The sequence below is a fragment of the Hemiscyllium ocellatum genome, chromosome 44, assembly GCF_020745735.1.
Source record: "Hemiscyllium ocellatum isolate sHemOce1 chromosome 44, sHemOce1.pat.X.cur, whole genome shotgun sequence".
Lineage (NCBI taxonomy): Eukaryota > Metazoa > Chordata > Chondrichthyes > Orectolobiformes > Hemiscylliidae > Hemiscyllium > Hemiscyllium ocellatum.
This window is the reverse complement of record NC_083444.1, coordinates 9,434,430-9,459,596: the sequence shown is the minus strand read 5'-3', so window position 1 is coordinate 9,459,596 and position 25,167 is coordinate 9,434,430. Positions and strand designations below refer to the sequence as shown.

Here is a 25,167-nt window from a genome sequence, read left to right as displayed (position 1 = left end):
AGTTGGTGGAGTTGGTGTTGGTGGGGTTCGTGGTGATGGTGGTGGTGAGTTGGTGGTGATGGAGTTGGTGGTGGTGGTGGCGTTGTTGGTGGAATTGGTGGTGTTAGAGTTGGTGGTATTGGTGGTGGTGGAATTGGCAGTGATGGCATTTGTGGTAGTGGAGTTGGTAGTGGTGCAGTTGGTGGCAATGATGTTGGTGGTGATGGAGTTGTTGGTGGTGGAGTAGTGGTGGTGGAGTTGGTGGTGGTGAAGTTAATGGCAGAGTTGGTGGTGTTGGAGTTGGTGGTGGTGGAGCTGATGGTGGAGTTGGTGGTGATAGAGTTGGTGGTGTGGAGTTGGTGCAGGTGGGGTTGGTAGTGATAAGAGTTGGTGGTGATGGAGTTGGTGATGGTGGAATTGGTGATGGAGTTGGAGATGGATTTCCTGGTGGTGGAGTTGGCGGGGGTGGAGATGATTGGCATGGTGGTGATGGAGTTGTGGGGTTTGTGGTAGTAGAGGTGTTGGTGATGGAGTTGGTGGTGTTGGAGGGGTTGGTGGTGATGGGGTTGATTGTGATGGTAGTGGTAGAGTTGGTGGTAGTGGAGTTGGTTGTAGTGGAGTTGGTGCTGGTGGAGTTGGTGGTGGTGGAGATGGTGGTGGTGGAGTTGGTGATAGTAGAGTTAGTGCTGGTTGAGTTGTTCGTGGTGGAGATGGTTGTTATGGTAGTGGTTGAGTTGAAGGTAGTAGAGTTGGTGATGGCATTGGTGGTGTTGGAATTGGTGGTCGTGGAGATGGTTGTGATGGTGATGATGGAGTTGGTGGTGATAGTGGTGATGGAGTTGGTGGTGATGTGGTTGATGATGGTAGAGTTGGTGGTGGGGGATTGCTGGTGGTGGTGGAGTTGGTGGTAATGGAGTTGATAGTAGTGGAGTCAGTGGTGGAGTTGCTGGTGATGGAGATGGTGGCGGTGGATGTAGTGATGATGGGTTGGTGGTGATGGAGTTGGTGCTGAGGGTGGTGGTGGAGTTGGTGGTGATGAATTGGTGCTGAGGATGGTGATGGAGTTGATAGTAGTGGAGTTGGTGGTGGTGGGGTTGGTGGTGATGGAGTTGGTTGTAGTGGAGTTGGTAGTGGAGTTGGTGGTAAGGGAGTTGTTGGTGATGGTAGAGTTGGTGGTGGTGGAGTTGGTGATGATGGAGTTGGTGGTGATGGAGTTGGTGATGGAGTTGGTAGTTGTGGAGTTAGTGGTGATGGAGTTAGTGGTGATGGAGTTGGTGGTGATGGAGTTGGTGGTAGTGGAGTTAGTGGTGGTGGAGTTTGTGGTAGTGGAGTCAGTGGTGATGGAGTTGGTGGTAGTGGAGTTAGGTGGTGGTGGAGTTGGTTGTGATGGAGTTGGTGGTGATGGAGTTGTGGTGATGAAGTTGGTGGTGGTGGAGTTGGTGGTGGTGGAGTTAGTGGTGGTGGAGTTAGGTGGTGGTGGAGTTAGGTGGTGGTGGAGTTAGGTGGTGGTGGAGTTGGTTGTGATGGAGTTGGTGGTGATGGAGTTGTGATGAAGTTGGTGGTGGTGGAGTTGGTGGTTGAGTTGGTTGTGGTGGAGCTGGTGGTGGTGGAGTTGGTAGTGGAGTTAGGTGGTGGAGTTGGTGGTTGAGTTGGTTGTGGTGGAGTTGGTGGTGGTGGAGTTGGTGGTGGAGTTGGTGGTTGAGTTGGTTGTGGTGGAGTTGGTGGTGGTGGAGTTGGTGGTGGTGGAGTTGGTGGTGGAGTTGGTTGTGGTGGAGTTGGTTGTGGTGGAGTTGGTGGTGGTGGAGTTGGTGGTGGTGGGTTGGGGGTCACATGTTGAAGAGAGACAGTGTTGTCACTTCCCAAAAATGAAAGGAATAGACAAGGCTGACATTTGACCGTGCAGGGCCCACTCTGTTTGTGGCCTCAGCTTTGTGTCAAAAAAAAGCCTCCCTGACAAAATACTGAAGGTTGTGCGTGAATTCCACTTGCCTTATTTTGGAGCGTATGTTCTGTTCCAATAGGGATTCAACCCACAAGTCTGAATCCAAAGAGCAGGAGATGACAGGAATAACATTATGGAAGCCACTACCCCGTCCCCTTATGTGTGTTATAAGCACCTCATGCATCTCCACTCAAACAAGGTGTAACAATGGCATTGTCTGGACTATTATCTGGACAGGGTTAGGTCCCATCAGAAACCTTGGCAACAGCTCCCATCATTATCTCACCTCCTGACCCCCCAGAGGTGGTCCACCTTGGACAAGGCACAAGTCAGGCGAGTGATGGAATACTCCTCAGCTGCCTGGATGGGGACAGCTCCAACAACATCCAAAGAAGCTCAACACTACTCAGGACAAAGCAATCTGCTAGATCGACACTAGATCCACCATTCCATTGCAGCAGTGCATACCATCTCTGTGAAGCACTGCAAAAATTCATCTGAGCTCTCTAGACAGCACTTTCCAACCCCATGGCCACTGTCAGGAAAAGGGCAGCAGATAGAGGTTACACCAGACCCTGCAAATTCCTCTCCAATCCATTCACCATCCTGACTTGGAAATATACCTCCATTCCTTCAGTATCCCTGAGTTAAAACCCTGCAAAAGGTTTATCCTCTCGCTCATGCAACTGTGTCTAACTTAGACAATATTTTGTCAAGGCTGGGTGATTTTGAGTTTTGAAAAAATTAAATTTACGAAATGGAATAAATTTTGATTTAAAGGACATGGATTGACAAATTATCGTGTTGTTCATAAGGGTCTGGAGACTTCACAGTCACAAATAAATGATCTGCAGTTATACCTGTGTGTTTCGTATGAGGATTTCTGTCAGTCACAAAGCTATATCAGAACCAATTAACGTTTCTGCTAATGTTTTATTTAATTCAGAATAACACATGTTCTGACCGAATTGGCTGTGAAGGTGAGTCATGTACATACGTATCTGTGAATGTATTTATATTATTTCCTGGGGATGTGCTTGTGCATTGTGCCTGTAGACTTGGGTCCCCAGGTAACTTTGCATTTACACTTGTACTGTATGTTCAATTTTTACATTAGGTTCTGTGCGTGTGTAAGTGTGTCTGTATTGCTTTCTGTGCCTGTTGGTGTATCTGTACAAGGCATGATAGTACAGTGGCCATGTTACTTGTAATTCAGAGGTGGGTGTTCAAATTCTACCATAACTTCTGGATGAGTTTACTTCACAAAATAAAAGCTGCAACTGACAAGTAGTTTCAGTTAATCTTGACCATAGCAACTACTGTATTAAAAGCCTATTTGGGGTGGCTCAGTGGTTAGCACTGCTGCCTCACAGTGCCAGGGACCTGGGTTCGATTCCAGCCTTGGGTGATGGTCTGTGTGGAGTTTGCACATTTTCCCCGTGTCTGTGTGGGTTTCCTCCCACACTCACAACGATGTGCAGATTAGGTTGATTGGTCATGCTAAATTGTTGCGTGGTGTCCAGCGATGTGCAGGCTAGGTGGGTTAACCTTGGGAAATGCAGGGTTACAAAAATAGCAGGGTGGGTCTGGGTGGGATGCTCTTTGGAGGGTCCCTGTGGACTCGAAGGGCTGAACGGCCTGCTTCCATCTGCTTTACTAATGCCTTTAAGGAATCTACCACCCTTACCTAGTCTGGCTTATATATGACTCCAGATCCACAGCAATGTGGTTAACTCTTAACTGCCCTCGGGGCAATTAGGGACGGTCAATAAATGCTGGGGCCTAGCCAGTGATGCCCACATTCCATGAATGAATTTTTTAAAACTTGGACTGGGTGGGGTCGGTATTAGGACTTATTAAATTCACATTCTAGACCCTCCTACCCTTTCCCATGCTCTTCCAGCCTCTCATTGCTCTCCCCAGTTATCTGCCAGTCCATCTTCTTGAAGGTTTTGACGTCAAAGATGATGTGCCAATGATTGGAACAGTTCTCTGATTCTGCTCCATTGCTGACCCTCATGAATCCAGTTTGTCGGTCTGTCTTTCGCCTTTGCTGTCTCGCACCTCTGAAACTCCTTGGATTTTCTTCCCCACCCCCAGCACTCCCAATTCCCCCCACTCCCCACATGCACCAGGGGGTCAGGACATGAAACCAACACGCCAACCAACCAATCAAAGGCACTGGAGTCAGACTGAAAGTATGCACTCAAATACGCAGAGTGGTTACAACGCAGAAGGGATCCGTTTGGTGCATTATAGTAGCGACAGCTCTCCAAATGGGCAATTCATTTCATGCCCGTCCCCCCTTGACTGAGTCTGCCTCCATCATGCTCTCAGGCAGTACATTCCAGACCCTGACCACCCATTGTGTGTAAAGGTTTCTCCTCGTCTTGCCATTGCTTCTTTTGGCAATGACCCTAAAGTGCGACCTTCTCATTCCCAATCCTTCCACCAATGGGAATGGTTTCTCTCTGTCCACTCCCTGTATGATTTTGAACAGCTCTCAGCCTTCTCTAATGAAGAGAGTCCCAACTTCTCCAATCTGTCCATGTGACTGAAGTTCCCTGTCCCTGGAATCACTCTCCTCAACATTTTCTGCACTTGCTCTAATTTCCTGGCATTTCTCTTGAAATGTAATGCCCAGAACTGTATACAATACTGCAGCTGAGGCTGGACTAGTGTCTTACACTTGTTCAACAGAATCTCCTTGCTTGTGACCTCTATACCTCTATTAATGAAGCCAGGGATACAGTATGCTTTACTAAGTGTGCCCTCAATTTGTCCTGACACCTTCAATGAATTACGTACGTACGCATCCAGATCCCTCTGCTCCTGCTCTCGCTTTGGAGTTGTACTCTTTATTTATCTTGTCGCTCAAAATAATGGGAAGAATTAAGCTTCTCTGCACTAAATTACATCTATCTCTCCTCTGTCCATTCCACTAACCTGTCCACAAGTCATAGAATCATAGAGTTCTACAGCACAGAAACTGACCCTTCAGTCCAACTCATGCATGTTGACCATATCTCCTAAATAAATTTAATCCCATTTGCCAGCATTTGGCCCATATCCCTCCAAACCCTTTCTATTCATGTACCCATCCAGATGCCTTTTAAATGTAATTGTACCAGCCTCCACCACTTCCTCCAGCAGCTTGCTCCATACACCATCTACATTCTGCTTGAAAACATTGCCCCTTAGGTCCCTTTTAAATCTTTTCCCTTCCACCTTAAACCTTTATCCTCTAGCTTTGGACTTCTCTACTCTGGGGAAAAAAGACCTTGGCTGTTTGCCCTATCCATGCCTCTCATGATCTTATAAACCTCTGCAAGATCATCCCTCAGTCTCTGACAGTCCGGGAAAATAGCCCCAGCCTATTTAGCCTCACCCAGCAACATCCTTGTAAATCTTTTCTGAACCCTTTTAAGTTTAACAACATCCTTCCTATAGCTGGGAATTGAGCACAGTATTCCAAATGCCTTTGATTATTATTAATTTTTTAAAGAACAAATAATGTAGGGCCTGGTCTCTAGGGTCAATTGTTAAAGAAGTCCTAGAGAACTGCAGAACTGCTCTCTCATTGGACAGAGAGATGACTGGTGAGGATTTAACCTGAGGGTCACCACATCTCAGGCAATGGGCAAGGTTGAGAAGATGAGGCCTTCTTGGTATCCTCAGCTGGTATAGGAATTGAACCAGAGATTCTGTTGAACAAGTTTAAGACACTAGTCCAGCCTCAGCTGCAGTATTGTATACAGTTCTGGGCATTACATTTCAAGAGAAATGCCAGTAAATTAGAGCAAGTGCAGAAAATATTGAGGAGAGTGATTCCAGGGACGGGGAACTTCAGTCACATGGACAGATTGGAGAAGTTGGGACTCTCTTCATTAGAGAAGGCTGAGAGCTGTTCAAAATCATACAGGGAGTGGACAGGGAGAAACCGTTCCCATTGGTGGAAGGATTGGGAATGAGAAGGTCGCACTTTAGGGTCACTCACCAGCTGTCCAGCTAACTGATGCTAACCAACCCCTCTGTAGCAACCCACTGGGCAAATTAGAACATGGAACATGGGACATGGGACATGGAACATAAAACAGTACCGGCCCTTCGGCCCATGGTGTTGTGCCGAGCATTTAATTAATCTAAGATCAACCTAACCTACACAGCCCTCAATTTACTGCCATCCATGTGCTTCTCCAGCAGTCGCTTAAATGTCCCTAATGTCTCTGACTCTACTACCACTGCTGACAGTGCATCCCACACATCCACCAATCTCTGCATAAAGAACTTACCGCTGACATCTCCCCTAGACCTTCCCCCAATCACCATAAAATTATGACCCCCTGTGACAGCCATTTCTGCCCTGGGGAAAAGTCTCTGACTGTCTACTCTATCTACGCCTCTCATTATCTTGTACACCTCCATCAAGTCACCTCTCTTCCTCCTCCTCTCCAGTGTGGAAAGCCCCAGCTCACTCAACCTCTCTTCATAACACAAGCCCTCCAATCCATGCAGCATCCTGATAAATCTCCTCTGCACCCTCTCTAAAGCATCTACATCCTTCCTATAATGTGGAGACCAGATCTGGACACAATAATCCAAGTGTGGTCTAATCAGGATTTTATAGAGCTGCAGCAAAACCTCATGGCTCTTAACATTAATCCCCCTGTTAATGAAAGCCAAAACACCTTACGCTTTCATAACAAATTCTTCAGATGAAACCAGCCACAATTATTCCTGATCTCAAGACTGTGATGAGAATACCAGGACTGGTGGGGGGAGAGGGGGGAGCATTCAACTCCTCCAGCCTGTTCTCTCATTCAATAATCCCAGAGCTGATCTGTATTTTAGCTCAATGTATCCACCTAGCTTCTGTAACCCTTAATATCCCTTCCACCCAACTACGTTCCATCAATCTCCCAGAAGGAGGCCATTCAGCCCGTTCTGTCTGAACCAGCTCTCCTGACGCGCATCTCCATTTTGATATTTTCAGCTGAGCCTCCAGCCCCCGCAGACAGGAGGGTTAGAGGAAGCTCTATATTCCCACTCCCTTCTGAATAACAAACTGCTTTTTGGCATCATTCCCGGTTGGCTCGGCTTAAGAGTGTTAAGATTTTGCCTCTTAGTCTGAACTGCCTCAAAGGGAGGAAGTAATTTCTCTCCATCTGTCCAAGCCCAATCATCCTAAATGCCTCAATTAGACGCCTACTTGATCTTCAAAGCTTGAGGGGACTAAGTAATCGAACCTCATTGATTAACCCTTTAAGATTGCTGACCAGAATTGAACGCAGTCCTACATTATTACAAAGGCCACCCACCCCACATTTATTGGATCTTTATTGCAGATGCCCAACCTCCAGAGACGCAGCAGTTAAACCGAGAAGACAACATCTACATTGAGAACGAAGAGGTAGGACACCAGGGGCTTTTCCTAGACCATTCGACCAGTAACTTCAATTGTCTTCTCTGCTGAGCCTCCTGAAAGGGCAGAGGGACTTCTATGGGAGTGGCCTCCTCAAGCTGTTGTTACACCGAGCCCTGCTCCCGAGGGCTCAGTCAGGTAGAGCACAGGTCTTCTGCTCGTTGGCTTTCACTGAGTTACTGGGATGGACAATCCTCTGAGACCGGTGTAAAGGGAGCTCGGAGGGTGAGTCTGCCCAGAACAGAGCACACCTCAGAGATGGAAGTAACTCTCCCATTCTCCTTCTAAGCTAGGCCTCCTGACAAAAGACGGAAAGGACTGAAGGGCTATCAATATAAGGGAGAGGGGTAGTTTTTCAAAAGAAAAAAATCCTCACTAGTCTTTTATCCTTGACAGGCCAAAGCGATTCAAGAAAGTCGCCCATCAAAATCGAGCAAGCAGAAGAGGTTTCGTTGCTACACTGTGGTAATGAGGGAGGATATTAATTCAACTGGGACTGCAGTGTAGGGAGGAAGGAGTCTTAACGTCCATCTGGCAAATTGGTCTATTTGCTGTGAGGGGCGATGACAGGGAGGTGAGGGAGGAGTGCTGCCCAGTGAGGTATGGGTAGGGTACTGGTCGGGCTACCTGCACTGCCCGTTGACTCTGGCGTGGGGTCGACGCATTAAAAATACGGGAGACTATTACGTTCCATGGAGCTCCTCAGACCAACCAATCAGATAAGGGTAAAGCAGATAATTCCCTCTTGGTAGTCTTATATCTCTGGAGGGAGGATCACACTGGAAATTGAATCCCACTTCTCCTCGTGCTACTCCAAGAGTGCAAATCTTTTATTCAATCACCCAAATGGTCAATTTGTTTCTCTTTATTACAGTTAACTGGAACAACAAGAGACTTTCACCAGGCGTTTCCATTTACTATAAGCAGAACTAGTCAAACAAGTGGCAAACTGGGTGGCAGCTAAGCTACTGTGGAAATTAAACTAAACACCTTCATTACACACACACACACACACACACACACACACACACCCATGTTCAAAGATGGAGGTGGCACGGTGGCTCACTAGTTGGCACTGTTGCCTCACAGCGTCAGGGACCTGGGTTCGATCGGGTGACTGTCTGTGTGGAGTTTGCACATTCTTCCTGTGTTTGCGGGTGCTCCGGTTTCCTCCCACAGTCCAAAGATGTGCAGGTTAGGTGAATTGGCTGTGCTAAATTGCCCATAGTGTTTAGGGATGTGTAGTTTAGGTGCATTTGTCATTGGTAAATGTAGAGTAGGGGAATGGGTCTGGGTGAGTTACTCTTTGGAGGGTTGATGTGGACTTGTTGGGCTGAAGGGTCTGTTTTCACCCTGTAGGGATTCTATAACTCTGGAGAACGTGCAGAGAAGATTTACCAGGATGTTGCCCATATGGGGAGATTTACCAGGATGTTGCCTGGGCTGGTGAATTTCAGTTATGAAGAGAGATTGGACTGACTGGGATTGTTTTCCTTGGAACAGAGAAGACTAGGGGTGAATGTGTTTGATATGTGTGGAATTATGAGGGGCACAGACTGGGGAGACAAGAAGGAATATTTCCCCTTGGTGGAGGGACCAATGCCCAGGGGAATGGATTTAAGGTAAGGGGCAGGATGTTTAGAGGGGATATGAGGAAACATATCCCCTGGGAATGTGGATATCTGGATCTCACTGCTTGTCATGGTGGTAAAGGCAGAAACTTTTCATAACGCTTAGGAAATATTTAAATGTGCGCATGCAATGCTGAGACATCCAATGCTGTTGGAAGTGTTTGAAAATGAAATCAGAATTGTTAGGTGATTGTTTTTGATGAGTACTTTCCAAATGTGCTCTAGATCTCTATGACTCTATTACTAATCTAGTAATGTCCAGAACTCCATTTTCCAGTTCTCATCATACATAAATGTATGGGTTCCCAACAGCTGGGTCAATTAATTTGTCCAAACTACATGTCCCCCCCTGAAAAGCAGGGATGAGGAATCCTCTACATAGTCCTAAACTTTATATTAAATGATTGAACAATGCTCATTGTCTCAATAAATGCTTTTAATTTAACTTTTATTCCAGGATGGAGAGGAGGTCTTGGACACGATGACCACATGGGAGGTAATGATGTTTGTATTCAGTAGTGAAGAAAGAGCTAGCTTTTATTTACCTTTCATGTCACCACAGCATTTTCCTTTCGTTGCTGAGGCTAACTTGGCAGCAAATGTTGTACATAACAAGATCCTGCAAGGATTAAGTGGGAATGAATGATGCATTTTGTCTTTGGAGAAATTTGATTAATATTGCCGAGGGCAGTGGGAGGTCTCTGCCTCCAATAGAGCCAAAAGCTACATTATGTGTACACCACATGACCAAGTTAACAGGGCCACGGTTAAACAAACTTGTCCGAAAGGGGCCACACAGCACCTCCCCATGGCACTGTAGTGGAATGGCAGCTGAGTGCTACATGCTAAAGCCTGAGATTTCAGAGCCCCTTAACCCAGAGAGGTCAGTGGTACTGACCAAGCCAAGGTGGCCATCTAGTGGGAGAGGGACTGGACTGACATCAGCACCTGTAATCTCCTGCAACAACAGGGTATGATAAACAGGGCCAGGCATGTTATGAGTCACCAACCATTGTGAAATTTGAATAGGGAGAGATTCTTTATAGTAAACAGACAAAGGAGCATTCCTCAATCATCTAAACTAAAGAGAATTAATACATTGGTGAATGAGAATGAAGATGTCAGTGCTCCCAAGTGAATCATTGGAGTTTAACCACTTAATAACATCCAATTTAACCTCAGGTAGACAGACAGACCCATTTTGCCTTCTGAGAGGGTTAGTAAGGTTGTTGGGAGCTGGGTCGAAGGAGTCTCCTACATTCCCAAGCCTTAGAGCTGCATTAAGGATCTGCTTGCATCCAATCTCAGACCTCCATAGGAGCAGGAGGCCATTCAGCCCCTCAGGCTCAGTCCTCTATTCCGTTAGACCATGGCTGATGGGGGTTCTAAGCTAACATGCTGGGAGGCACCATGCCCAACATTTAGGACTTTGGAGGCTCCTGCAGCAACAAGAAAAATGTGGGAATGTTGGTCATAGCTCCAGTTACCTGTCTTGATATTGGAACCCTGAATCGTGCTACCCAATAAAAACCAATCAGTCTCCATTTTAACGGTTTCATCAGCCTCAATGTTTTGTTTTGTGAGAGGAGAGAGTTCCAGATTCCCATTACACTTCGAGTGCTTCCTTATCCTACACTTGCCAAAGGAAATAATTACCTTTCTCAATAGTACTGTGGGTGTACTGGTGCAAGAGACAGCTGATTCCAAACCAAATTCGGGTGCAGCCACCAATGCCCACATCCTGTGTCAGAATTAAACAAAAATTCTAATGAAATTGTTTAACCACCGTGAATAAGTCACCCCCGTAACTTTTGCATTCAAGGGAATGGAACCCTTGCATTGTTGCCCTTAGACCCAGTGCAGCCATCCTGTGAGCAGCGCCCTTCTCCAGGGTAAACCTATCCTTCCTGAAGGTATGGTGCCTGGAATTGAACCTCGTTCTTCCAGACTCCTGATGAAGAGCTTATGCTCAAAATGTTGACTCTCCCGCTCCTTGACCAGCTGTGCTTCTCCAGCACCACACTCTTTGACCCTGATCTCCAGCATCTGCAGTCCTCACTTTCTTCCAGATAAGGACTGATCAGAACCTTGTGCCATGGATTCTATCCCCTGCTTTTCAACCTGCCTGAGACAAAACTAATACTCCAACCCACTTCTACTTTCCTGGATCTGCTCAGAGGCATGTGTGGAAGAAGCTTTAATCTGTATCTAACCTTATGCTGTCCCTTTCTTGGAGTGTTTGATGGGGGACAGCGTAGAGGGAGCTTTACTCTAAATCTAATCCTGTGCTGTCCTGTCCTGGGAATGTTTGATGGGGGGGCAGTGTAGAGGGAGCTTTACTCTGTATCTAACCCCGTGCTGTCCTTGTCCTGGGAGTGTTGATGGAAGACAGTGTAGAGGGAACTTTACTGTGTATCTAGCTCCATGCTGTCCCTGTCCTGGGAGTGTTGATGGGAGACAGTGTAGAGGGAGCTTTACTCTGTATCTAGCTCCATGCTGTCCCTGTCCTGGGAGTGTTTGATGGGAGACAGTGTAGAGGGAGCTTTACTCTGTATCTAGCTCCATGCTGTCCCTGTCCTGGGAGTGTTGATGGGAGACAGTGTAGAGGGAGCTTTACTCTGTATCTAGCTCCATGTTGTCCTTGTTCTGGGAGTGTTGATGGGAGACAGTGTAGAGGGAGCTTTACTCTGTATCTAGCTCCATGCTGTCCCTGTCCTGGGAGTGTTTGATGGGAGACAGTGTAGAGGGAGCTTTACTCTGTATCTAGCTCCATGTTGTCCTTGTTCTGGGAGTGTTGATGGGAGACAGTGTAGAGGGAGCTTTACTCTGTATCTAGCTCCATGCTGTCCCTGCCCTGGGAGTGTTTGATGGGAGACAGTGTAGAGGGAGCTTTACTCTGTATCTAGCTCCATGCTGTCCCTGTCCTGGGAGTGTTGATGGGAGACAGTGTAGAGGGAGCTTTACTCTGTATCTAGCCCCATGCTGTCCCTGTCCTGGGAGTGTTTGATGGGGGGACAGTGTAGATGGAGCTTTACTCTGTATCTAGCTCCATGCTATCCCTGTCCTGGGAGTGGTTGATTGGAGACAGTATAGAGGGAGCTTTACTCTGTATCTAGCCCCATGCTGTCCCTGTCCTGGGAGTGTTTGATGGGGGGACAGTGTAGATGGAGCTTTACTCTGTATCTAGCTCCATGCTGTCCCTGTCCTGGGAGTGTTTGATGGGAGACAGTGTAGAGGGAGCTTTACTCTGTATCTAGCTCCATGCTGTCCCTGTCCTGGGGAGTGGTTAATGGGAGACAGTGTAGAGGGAGCTTTACTCTGTATGTAGCTCCATGCTGTCCCTGTCCTGGGGAGTGGTTGATGGGAGACAGTGTAGACCAAGCTTTACTGTGTATCTAGCTCCATGCTGTCCCTGTCCTGGGAGTGTTTGATGGGAGACAGTGTAGAGGGAGCTTTACTCTGTCTCTGACCCCATGCTATCCCTGTCCTGGGAGTATGGTGAAAGTGTGGAAAGGCCTTTACTCGAAGCTTTATCTAAACCATCCTATTCCTGAGTGCTGACTTCAGTCTGTTTCTGACACATAGCTTTGGTTGATTCTGATAGGCCAGCCCCTCCAGGCCTTGACTGTGCTTTTCTAAAACAAATGAGCTTTGATCTTCTTTTCTGGGTGCAGGTGGAGAATTGGGAATACGCTCAGCTGCAGGAGGTGCTGAAGCTGGATGAGTGTGTCATTGACCCAGCCCCGTTCAGACTCGTGGAGAAAGAAACCCTGTATGAGGTAAGAGCTCGGTCCCAAGAGTGGACTGATCTGAACCATCGCCTGCTCCTCTGATTGGCTCCCTGTTGACTGAGAGAGCAGGTTTACTGCGTCCAAGTGAGACAGGAGCCAACGTGCTGCTGACCTCCATTCCCCAACCTGCCTGGATGTTCAGCTCATCCACCTCAGTGGGACACAGCCTTGGAGGTACAGTCATGTGACCCACCTGTGCCCAATCGCCCAAGCTCCTTACTCTCCTGCCAATATGTCCATTCCTCACAGTGCCCCAACCATTTGTTGCCTGATAAAAGATACGACCATAAAATATAAGAGCAGAATTAGGCTATTCCGTCTTTGAGCCTGCTCCACCACTCGATCATGGATTAGATTAGATTACTTACAGTGTGGAAACAGGCCCTTCGGCCCAACAAGTCCACACCGACCCGCAACCCACCCATTCCCCGACATTTACCCCTTTACCTAACACTACGGACAATTTAGCATGGCCAACTCACCTGACCTACACATCTTTGGACTGTGGGAGGAAACCGGAGCACCCAGAGTAAACCCACGCAGACACGGGGAGAATGTGCAAACTCCACACAGACAGTTGCCTGAGGTGGGAATTGAACCCGGGTCTCTGGCGCTGTGAGGCAGCAGTGCCACCGTGCACAGTGGCTGCAATGTTACAACAAGATCATGCTCTGTAAGTCTTGTTTTATATCCCCAATGCCCCCTCAACTTCCCAGCCAGTGTCTTACATTATCTCGTAAGAGTTGATCGCCTTTGTTGACTGCTCCCATCTGTCGAATACTGTAAGACCCGACCATTTTGTAATTCTCAGTCTGAGAGGCGTAAATGTCAAGGGTGGATCCCTTTGGCTTGTTCCCTGGGCAGACAGTCGAAGTCATGTGGCAGAACGCCTCGTCACCAAAGCTTTGCAACATGCGCCAAGACATGGTTTGGCTAGTGGTGAGATGGGCATTACCTGTGAGATCCTTCACGCATGCCCGGACACTCAGCGCCATCGCATGCTGCCCTCAAGGTGGCTGCAGGGGTGGGGGAAGAGACTGTCACACAAAGAGACCACGAGGAGCAGGTGAATGGTTCACTGAAAGTAGAATCGCAGGTAGGCAGGATAGTGGTCAATGCATTGAGTGTAGGAGTTGGGAGGTCATGTTGCAGCTGTACAGGACATTGTTTAGGCCACTTTTGGAATACGGGTCATTCACGTATAACGCATGTTTCATTAACACAAGTTGGCTATAATGTGATTAACGAATTGGATAACACAAACTTTCTACTGAATGGATATAGTGACTTTCTATTAGCGATCTGCTACATTGAGATTTTCTATAGTGGTTTTCCACTGTGCAATTTTCGACAGTGCGAGATTATAGAGGAACGCAACTGCCGTGTTATCGCAGAACTGTGTTCAATTCTGGTCTCTTTGCTATAGGAAAGATGTTGTTAAACTTGAAAAGGTTCAGAAAGGATTTACAAGGATGTTGCCAGGGTTGGAGGGTTGAGCTACAGGGAGAGGCTGAACAGGCTGGGGCTGTTTTCCCTGGAGTGTCGGAGGCTGAGGGGTGACCTTATAGAGATTTATAAAATCATGAGGGGTGTGGATATAGCCAAGGTATTTTCCCTGGGGTTAGGGAGTCCAGAACTAGAGGGGCATAGGTTTAGGGTGAGAGGGGAAAGGTTTAAAAGGGACCTAAGGGGTGCAACTTTTTAACGCAGAGAGTGGTGCATGCATGGAATGAGCTGCCAGAGGAAGTGGTGGAGGCTGGTACAATTGCAACATTTAAAAGGCGTCTGGGTAATTATATAAGCAGGAAGGATTGAGAGGGATATGGGTCAAATGCTGGCAAATGGGACTAGATTAGTTTAGAATACGTGGTTGGCATAGATGGGTTGGACCGAAAGGTCTGTTTCCGTGCTGTACATCTCTGTGGTTCTACCTCCATCTGGAATGTGTCTTTGCGAAGGTCTGGAGAGAGATTTTGTTGCGGTTTTGTCCTACATAGCTAGTGACGCAGACCTCTACGGGCTTTTCCCCAGGACACACAATCATCGACTGTGCTTTGAAAAACAGTCTGTAATCTTCCTGAACCTCGTGGGTCTCCAACTGTAAGAAGTTGTCTTGAACTAACTATTACATTCTGGCAGCATCCAAGGCCAGAGTCTAGATTAGAGCGGTGCTGGAAAAGCACAGCAGTTCAGGCAGCATCCGAGGAGCAGGAGAATCGATGTTTCGGGCAAAATCCCTTCATTCCTGATGAAGGGCTTTTGCCCGAAATGTCGATTTTACTGCTCCTCGGATGCTGCCTGAACTGCTGTGCTTTTCCAGCACCGCTCTAATGTAGACTCTGGTTTCCAGCATCTGCAGTCATTGTTTTTACCTAGTATTCAAGGCCAGGACTTTATTCTGAGGGATGAACTAAACCTTAGGGTAGTCACTGCCAAAGTGTGAGAGGTCACTTTGAGGCCTAGTGGGCTGGTAATGTCTGCTGGTAGTGGGCTGGTAAGGGGCTGGTAATGTCTGGAACCCCTCAGGCTGTGCGCTTATAGTTAAAGCACAGTAGTGCAGTTGGAACGTGACACAAGAGCATGCATTCTGCTCAACTGAGGAAAGCAGAGTTTTATTGTCTTTTCCACAATGTCCAAGTCGATATGTTTTGTAACTGTGTTGCTGGTCAAAGCACAGCAGGTTAGGCAGCATCTCAGGAATAGAGAATTCGACGTTTCGAGCATTTCCTGATGAAGGGCTTATGCTCGAAACGTCGAATTCTCTATTCCTGAGATGCTGCCTAACCTGCTGTGCTTTGACCAGCAACACATTTGCAGCTGTGATCTCCAGCATCTGCAGACCTCATTTTTTACTCGATGTTTTGTAACTGCACAAGGTACCCCTTTACCTCCTCCCTGCTCACCACCCAAGGGCCTAAACAGTCTTCCCAGGTGAAGCAGGGTTTTCTCACCTGCACCTCCTCCATTCGCATGTTCGTTCCATTCACTGCGCCCAATGTGGTCTACTCTACATTGGAGAAACCAAACTCAGACTGGGTGACCGCTTTGCAGAACACCTCCAGTACAGGACCCCGACCTTATCGTAGCCAGTCATCTTAACACGGGGTCCTGTTCACATGACCGTCTTCGGCATGCTGCAGTGTTCCGGTGAGTCATAGCACAAACTGAGAGGCAAACATCTCATCTTCAGACTAGGCACTTTATAGCTTAATATTGAGTTCAACACCTTCAGATTGAGAACCCACTCCCATTCCTTCCCTTTCTTTTAGCTTTGCTTGTTGCACGCTCTGTCCTTGTATTTTAGATTACTTACAGTGTGGAAACAGGCCCTTCGGCCCAACAAGTCCACACCGACCCGCCGAAGCGCAACCCACCCATACCCCTACATTTACCCCTTACCTAACACCACAGGCAATTTAGCATGGCCAATTCACCTGACCCGCACATCTTTGGACTGTGGAAGGAAACCGGAGCACCCGGAGGAAACCCACGCAGACACGGGGAGAACGTGCAAACTCCACACAGTCAGTCGTCTGAGGTGGGAACTGAACCCAGGTCTCTGGTGCTGTGAGGCAGCAGTGCTAACCACCGTGCCACTGTGCCGTCCTCTCTCCCCTCCCCCCACCCCCAGGGGGACTTGCCTGTCCTTTCCAGTCTTTAGACTCACCATTGCTCTGCCACTCTCACATTCCAGTCACTTAACCTGAACTCTCAACACCCTTTCTCTCCCACCATTCCACCCTCTTCCCCCAACTATTGCCGGAATGCTGTCCCCCACTACAGTTCCCATCAGCTCTGATGAAGAGTCATCGAGAGTCGAAACCATAGCTTGCTCTCTCTCCGTGGATGCTGCCTGACCCACTGTGATCGCCAGCATTTTCTGTTTTGAGCTGTACTTATAGAAATTTCATAAATAAAGAATGTTTTTACAAAAAATAATTATTTTACAATTTCGCTCACCGTAGGGGCTCTGGCACCCTCTTGTCTTTTTAAGTTCACTGTACAATGTCAGTGTAACTGGGGGATAGATGGGTTTCGTCTGTCTGGGTATACATCAAGAACATAGAAACCAAGACCAGGAGTAGGCAATTCTGCCCCTCGAGCTTGATGTGCTGTTTAAAACAGTCAAGACTGATCTCATCTTGCCACCAATTCTAATTTCCTGCCTGCTCCCCATAATCCTTCAACCCGTCACTGATTAACTTCAGGCCGACTTGCATTGATGTAGCGCCCTTAAAATTGTGAAGCTGTCATTAAGGTGCTTCGCAGGGAGTGCTGTCTGCCGAAACTGGCGGGAAAGGTGGTGAAAAGCAGGAGGTTTCAACGAGAAGAGAGAGTGGGAAAAATTTCAGCACCCAGGCAGCTGAGGGGATGGCCGTCAATGGTGGACTGTTGTTAGGCTAGAACTGGACACATCGCATTGGAGGGGGAGTGGAGATGGAAGAAATTGCAAAAGGAGCAAGGGGATTAAGTCAGGGAGGGGTAAGCCAGTCTAGGTCTGTCAGGAGTGATGGATGAATGGGAGTTGATATGACAGAATGTCACAGCAAAGACATATATATTACGGTTTACATAAGATGGAAGCTACAAAAGTGTTGGACAAACAAACAGCAACGCTCAATTCGGGTGACGGTTGAACTTTGTTTATCTGCTTTTTTAAAAAAAATAAATGAATAAAAGCACTCCTTTAATTTCAGTGTTATGACCTCTTCAATCTCCTGGGACTGAGGATAGCCTACGTGACGTCAACTGGAAGACTTGTTGGTGTCGTTGCTCTGAAAGAGGTAAGGGAAGGCAGCCATCTGTATCCTGCATCCCTCAGGGACTTTCCCCAGATGCTGTGATTCAAAATCGTAGAGATTCGCAAAATGAAAAACCTGCATTTGTATATCGCCTCTCACAATCTCTAGAGCCCTCAGAGGGCTTACAGTGGCCACCCATGAGGTGCTTTATTGCTACAGTGTGTGAAACAGAGCAGGCTATTGGTACACAGTGAGATCTCGCAGACAGCTGTGCAATATCAACAAGATAAGTCATGACTGATGCTGAACGAGAAGTACAGGACTGGCTACTTACTTGCTCTTCTTTCAAATAGCAGCTAGGGGATTGTTTATTTACAACCATCTCAGAGACTAGGCAGGGCCTTCCATTTAATGTCATCCCAAAGGCAGCAGCAGCAACTCCAAACCAGGACAGTCAGCCCTAATGTTGTCAAGTCATAGGGCCATACAGCGCAGAAACAGACCCTTTGGCCCAACCAGTCCATGTTCCCAAACTAAACTAGTTCCACGTTCCTGCATTTGGCTCATATCCCTCCAAACCTTTCCTATTCATGTCCTGATGAAAGGCTTATGCCCAAAACGTCGATTCTCCTGTTCCTCGGATGCTACCTGACCTTTTGTGCTTTTCCAGCACCACGCTCTCGATTATTCATGCACTGATCCAAAAGTATTTTAAATTAGATCCTCTACAGTGTGGAAACAGCCCTTCAGCCCCAGCAAGTCCACACCGACCCTCTGAAGAGTAACCCACCCAGACCCATTCCCCTCCCCTATATTTACCCTGACTAATGCACCGAACACTCTGGGCAATTTAGCGTGGCCAATTCACCTAACCTGCACATCTTTGTGACCGTGAGTGGAAACCGGAGCAAACACTGGGAGAATGTGCAAACTCCATACAGACAGTCACCCGAGGCTGGAATTGAAGCTGGGTCCCTGGTGTTGTGAGGCAGCAGTGCTAACCACTGAGCCACTGTGCCACCCTTTTTTAAATGTTGTAACTGTACCTGCATCCACCACTCCTTCTGGAAGCTCATTCCACATACAAACCACTCTCTGTGTTTAAAAAAAATGTTGCCCCCATGTCCTTTTTAAATCTTTCCCATCTCACCTTAAAATTATGCCTCCTAGTTTAGAACTCCCCCACCCGTGCTGTTCATCTTATCCATGCCCCTCATGATTTTATCAACCTCTATAAGGTCACCCCTCCTATGCTCCAGTGAAAAACGTCCCAGCCTATTTTTATAACTCAGACCCCCCCCATTCCTGCCAATTTCCCAGTAAATCTTTTCCGAGCCCTCTCCAATTTAATAATATCCAGGGCAACCAGAACTGAGTCTCTGGATTGGGACTCAAACCTCAGTCACCTGTCTCAGAGGCAAATGTGCTACCCACTGAACGACAGCATCAGGTGGAATACAGTCTGATATGGTGGGCGGCATGGTGGCACAGTGGTTAGCACTACTGCCTCACACCGCCAGAGACCCGGGTTCAATTCCCGCCTCAGGTGACTGACTGTGTGGAGTTTGCACGTTCTCCCCGTGTCTGCGTGGGTTTCCTCCCACAGTCCTAAGATGTGGGGGTCAGGTGAATCGTTCATGCTAAATTGCCCGTCGTGTTAGATAAGGGTAAATGTAGGGGTATGGGTGGGTTGCGCTTCGGTGGGTCGGTGTGGACTTGTTGGGCCGAAGGGCCTGTTTCCACACTGTAAGTAATCTAAAACAAACTGTGAATGTTCCTACAGGGTGACCTGTGCGAAATGACCATGTCCAGTTCCATTCTCTGAATTAAATAAAAGCATGGGGACAATATTTACACAATATGCCTCCATCAACTAGAGTTAACCTGCAAAACAATGAGTACCCTTTTCTCAAGCAGTAGAACTAATTGCTACTGCTAATATTTGCATCAGTCCTGATGAGTACAAGTGAAATATTTGAATCAAATCTTTGGGAGCGTAATGGAGATAGATCAAGAGTTAATGATCGGGATGGACAATCACACAATAATTTACAAAGCAAACTACAGGTTTTCAGACACGGCATGGCTGGAGGTGGTTGTGACTGCATCGGGGTGTATTGCAGTTAATTTAAATTACACGCAGTTCTACAGCTGGCCGGACATTCTTCCACAGCATTCCCGGTGTGGAGATGCACAGGAGTGTCACACAACCTGAGATTAGACTGTCCTATCCCTGAAAATCGAACAATCGAGGTCAGTGCGAGAGACTTCTAGAGCCCAATACAGCTGTAACATGTCAAATGGCTTTTGTTCAACCTCCTCGCCAAGTTCATGTACACCATAGTGCATAAATTCACAGAACCTAATCAGGTATTTAGTGACAGACCCATCTGCACAAGTACTGTACACCAGTGTTAGACAGGGACAGACCTGTCCCCACCAGTACTGTACCCCAGTATTATACAGTGACAGACCTGTCCCCACCAGTACTGTACACCAGTGTTATACAGTGACAGACCTGTCCCCACCAGTACTGTACCCCATTGTTATACAGTGACAGACCTGTCCCCACCAGTACTGTACCCCAGTGTTATACAGTGACAGACCTGTCCCCACCAGTACTGTACACCAGTGTTAGACAGGGACAGACCTGTCCCCACCAGTACTGTACCCCAGTGTTATACAGTGACAGACCTGTCCCCACCAGTACTGTACCCCAGTGTTATACAGTGACAGACCAGTCCCCACCAGTACTGTACCCCAGTGTCATACAGTGACAGACCAGTCCTCACCAGTACTGTACCCAGTGTTATACAGTGACAGACCTGTCACCACCAGTACTGTACCCCAGTGTTAGACAGTGACAGACCTGTCCCCATCAGTACTGTATCCCAGTGTGATACAGTGACAGACCAGTCCCCACCAGTACTGTACCCCAGTGTCATACAGTGACTGACCTGTCCCCACCAATACTGTACCCCAGTGTTATACAGTGACTGACCTGTCCCCACCAGTACTGTACCCCTGTACTATATAGTGACTGACCTGTCCTCACCAGTACTGTACCCCAGTGTTATACAGCGACAGACCTGTCCCCACCAGTACTGTACCCCAGTGATACACAGTGACTGACCTGTCCCCACCAGTACTGTACCCCAGTGTTAGACAGGGACAGACCTGTCCCCACCAGTACTGTGCCCCACTGAGTTATACAATGACAGACCTGTCCCCACCAGTACTGTACCCCAGTGTTATATAGTGACAGACCTGTCCCCACCAGTACTGTACCCCAGTGTTATATAGTGACTGACCTGTCCCCACCAGTACTTTACCCCAGTACTATATAGTGACTGACCTGTCCTCACCAGTACTGTACCCCAGTGTTATACAGTGACAGACCTGTTCCCACCAGTACTGTACCACAGTACTATATAGTGACTGACCTGTCCTCACCAGTACTGTACCCCAGTACTATATAGTGACTGACCTGTCCTCACCAGTACTGTACCCCAGTTTTATACAGTGACAGACCTGTCCCCACCAGTACTGTACCCCAGTACTATATAGTGACTGACCTGTCCTCACCAGTACTGTACCCCAGTGTTACACAGTGACAGATCTGTCCCTATCAGTACTGTACCCCAGTGTTATACAGTGACAGACCTGTCCCCACCAGTACTGTACCCCAGTGTTAAACAGTGACAGACCTGTCCCCACCAGTACTGTACCCCAGTGATACACAGTGACTGACCTGTCCCCACCAGTACTGTACCCCAGTGTTAGACAGGGACAGACCTGTCCCCACCAGTACTGTGCCCCACTGAGTTGTACAATGACAGACCTGTCCCTACCAGTACTGTACCCAAGTGTTATGCAGTGACAGACCTGTCCCCACCAGTACTGTACCCCAGTGTTAGACAGGGACAGACCTGTCCCCACCAGTACTGTACCCCAGTGTTATACAGTGACAGACCTGTTCACACCAGTACTATACCCCAGTGTTAGACAGGGACAGACCTGTCCCCACCAGTACTGCATCCCAGTGTTATACAGCAACAGACCTGTCCCCACCAGTACTGTACCCCAGTGTTATACAGTGACAGACTTTTCCCCACCAGTACTGTACCCCAGTGTTATATAGTGACAGACCTGTCTCCACCAGTACTGTACCCCAGTGTTAGACAGGGACAGACCTGTCCCCACCAGTACTGTACCCCAGTGTTATACAGTGACAGACCTGTCCCCACCAGTACTGTACCCCAGTGTTAGACAGGGACAGACCTGTCCCCACCAGTACTGTACCCCAGTGTTAAACAGGGACAGACCTGTCCCCACCAGTACTGTACCCCAGTGTTATACAGTGACAGACCTGTCCCCACCAGTACTGTACCCCAGTGTTATACAGTGACAGACCTGTCCTCACCAGTACTGTACCCCAGTGTTATACAGTGACAGATCTGTCCCTATCAGTACTGTACCCCAGTGTTATACAGTGACAGACCTGTCCCCACCAGTACTGTACCCCAGTGTTAAACAGTGACAGACCTGTCCTCACCAGTACTGTACCCCAGTGATACACAGTGACTGACCTGTCCCCACCAGTACTGTACCCCAGTGTTAGACAGGGACAGACCTGTCCCCACCAGTACTGTGCCCCACTGAGTTGTACAATGACAGACCTGTCCTCACCAGTACTGTACCCAAGTGTTATGCAGTGACAGACCTGTCCCCACCAGTACTGTACCCCAGTGTTAGACAGGGACAGACCTGTCCCCACCAGTACTGTACCCCAGTGTTATACAGTGACAGACCTGTTCACACCAGTACTATACCCCAGTGTTAGACAGGGACAGACCTGTCCCCACCAGTACTGCATCCCAGTGTTATACAGCAACAGACCTGTCCCCACCAGTACTGTACCCCAGTGTTAGACAGTGACAGACCTGTCCCCACCAGTTCTGTACCCCAGTGTTAGACAGTGACAGACCAGTCCCCACCAGTACTGTACCCCAGTGTTAGACAGGGACAGACCTGTCCCCACCAGTACTGTACCCCAGTGTTAAACAGGGACAGACCTGTCCCCACCAGTACTGTACCCCAGTGTTATACAGGGATAGACCTGTCCCCACCAGAACTGTACCCCAGTGTTATACAGTGACAGACCTGTCCCCACCAGTACTGTACCCCAGTGTTAGACAGGGACAGACCTGTCCCCACCAGTACTGTACCCCAGTGTTAAACAGAGATAGACCTGTCCCCACCAGAACTGTACCCCAGTGTTATACACTGACAGACCTGTCCCCACCAGTACTGTACCCCAGTGTAATACAGTGACAGACCTGTCCCCACCAGTACTGTACCCCAGTGTTATACAGTGACAGACCTGTCCCCACCAGTACTGTACCTCAGTGTTAGACAGGGACAGACCTGTCCCCACCAGTACTGTACCCCAATGTTAAACAGGGACAGACCTGTCCCCACCAGTACTGTACCCCAGTGGTATACAGTGACAGACCTGTCCCCATCAGTACTCTACCCCAGTGTTAGACAGGGACAGACCTGTCCCCACCAGTACTGTGCCACATGGAGTGCTGCAACTCGTTGTGACTCCCTTATGCTTCTCTCCAGCTGAAGGCAGCGGTTGAAAGCTGTGTGAAGGGGACTTCTACCAGGGGGAGCTTTTCCAAGGAGGAGGACCTGCCTCAGAATATCACCCTGATCCACAACGAAGGTGCCAAGGAGAGCTGAAGGCCAAAGGAATGTGGCAGTGCCTGGATGTTGGAATCTCCTTGATCTGAACACTGCTAGAGTGATCACTTTGCCTTCCCATTGACAGTAGCCACTACTGAAAAAGCCAGAGAAAACCATGTTACTAATGAATCTATCGTTCACCTCTTGCATTCCACCCAGCTGCCCTCTCTCTACCCCTGTTCCCCCAACGCTGTCTCTGGAATAGAATCATAGTTTCTCTACAGAGTGGAAGCAGACCATTCAGCCCATTGAGTCACATCAACCCTCCCAGACCCATCCTCCTACCCTATCCATGCAACCTGCATTTCCCATGGCTAACCCACCTAACCTGCACATCCCTGGACACTATAGGCAACTTAGTGTGGTCAATCCACCCTAACTAACACATCCCTGGGCACTATGGGGTAACTTAGCATGGCCAATCCACCCTAACCTGCACATCCCTGGACACTATGGGCAATTAGTGAGGCCAATCCACCCTAACCTGCACATTCCTGGGCACTATGGGGCAACTTAGTGTGGCCAATCCACCCTAACCTGCACATCCCTGGGCACTATGGGCAATTAGTGGGGCCAATCCACCCTAAACTGCACATCTTTGGATTGTGGGAGGAAACACCGGAGGAAACCCACACAGACATGGGAAGAGCATGCAAACTCCACACAGCCAGTCTCCCGAGGGTGGAATTGAACCCGGGTCCCTGGTGCCGTGAAGCAGCAGTGCTAACCACTGAGCCACGGTGCCGCCAACGCCACATCTCCCACTTCATCCCTCCCCTGTCAACAAGCACGCCTTTGCCCGTCGGAATCTGAGCTTTCCTCCCTCCATTCTGTTGGAGGTGCTGCTAAGATGCAAGATGTTGTTGTAGTGCTTGCTGTTCTCAGTCTTGCCACACGGTGACACTGTTTCTCCATCCAGCTCTCGATCAAAAGTGCAGCTAAATTCTATCATTGAATTCAGTGGCGACTCTCTGCTGGATGGATTGAACAAAAAGAAAATGGTTGTGGTTGTTGGAGGTCGGTTGGCTCCATCCCATTGCTGCAGGAGCTGGTCAGGGTGAGGTTCCATCTTCAGCTTCTCCATCAGCGGCCTTCCCACCAGGTCTGAGGGTGGGTACCTTCGGCTGGTGATCACATGCAGTGTTTAGATTAGATTTCTTACAGTGTGGAAACAGGCCCTTCGGCCCAACAAGTCCACACCGACCCGCCGAAGCGCAACCCACCCATACCCCTACATTTACCCCTTACCTAACACTACGGGCAATTTAGCATGGCCAATTCACCTGACCTGCACATCTTTGGACCGTGGGAGGAAACCGGAGCACCCGGAGGAAACCCACACAGACACGGGGAGAACGTGCAAACTCCACACAGTCAGTCGCCTGAGTCGGGAATTGAACCCGGGTCTCAGGCGCTGTGAGGCAGCAGTGCTAACCACTGTGCCACCGTGCCGCCGTTTAGTTCCATTCCCCAGTTACAGGAGCACTCCACGTCCACAGGGGGCATGACCTGGTCAATATCCTGACCTGGACTGAAGGTGGCCAGCAAAAGAGAATCTAATCATCGATCCCCCCCCTCGACATTCAATTAAAAATCACACAACACCAGGTTATAATCCAACAGGTTTATTTGGATGCACTAACTTTCAGAGCGCTGCTCCTTCATCAGGTGGTTATTTAACCTGATGAAGGAATGGCGTTCTGAAAGCTAGTGCTAAACCTGTTGGACTATAGCCTGGTGTTATGTGATTTTTAACTTTGTTCACCCCAGTCCAACACTGGTACTTCCAGGTCTTGACATTCAGTGGTGTGGTTGTCACAGAATCCTCGACTCTCAACGGGGCTACCATTGACCCAGAAACTGAACTGGACCAGCCATATGAACACTGTGGCTACAAGAACAGATCAGA

General features: G+C 48.4%; 1 protein-coding gene across 2 annotated transcripts in view; it reads left to right on the top strand.

The window, feature by feature from the left end:
- LOC132835291 (chloride channel protein ClC-Kb-like) overlaps positions 1-24,872 on the top strand; it is an 83,241-nt gene extending 58,369 nt beyond the window's left edge. The window contains exons 17-23 of one of the 2 annotated variants that reach the window (XM_060854710.1): positions 2,868-2,901; positions 7,267-7,331; positions 7,740-7,808; positions 9,432-9,470; positions 12,649-12,753; positions 17,463-17,549; positions 23,136-24,872. In XM_060854710.1, coding sequence (XP_060710693.1) covers positions 2,868-2,901; positions 7,267-7,331; positions 7,740-7,808; positions 9,432-9,470; positions 12,649-12,753; positions 17,463-17,549; positions 23,136-23,255 — 519 coding nt within the window. In that variant the 3' untranslated portion in view covers positions 23,256-24,872. The remainder of the gene's footprint in view (positions 1-2,867; positions 2,902-7,266; positions 7,332-7,739; positions 7,809-9,431; positions 9,471-12,648; positions 12,754-17,462; positions 17,550-23,135) is intronic. The other variant, XM_060854711.1, reaches the window with a different exon arrangement.
- Positions 24,873-25,167: the final 295 nt, after the last annotated feature.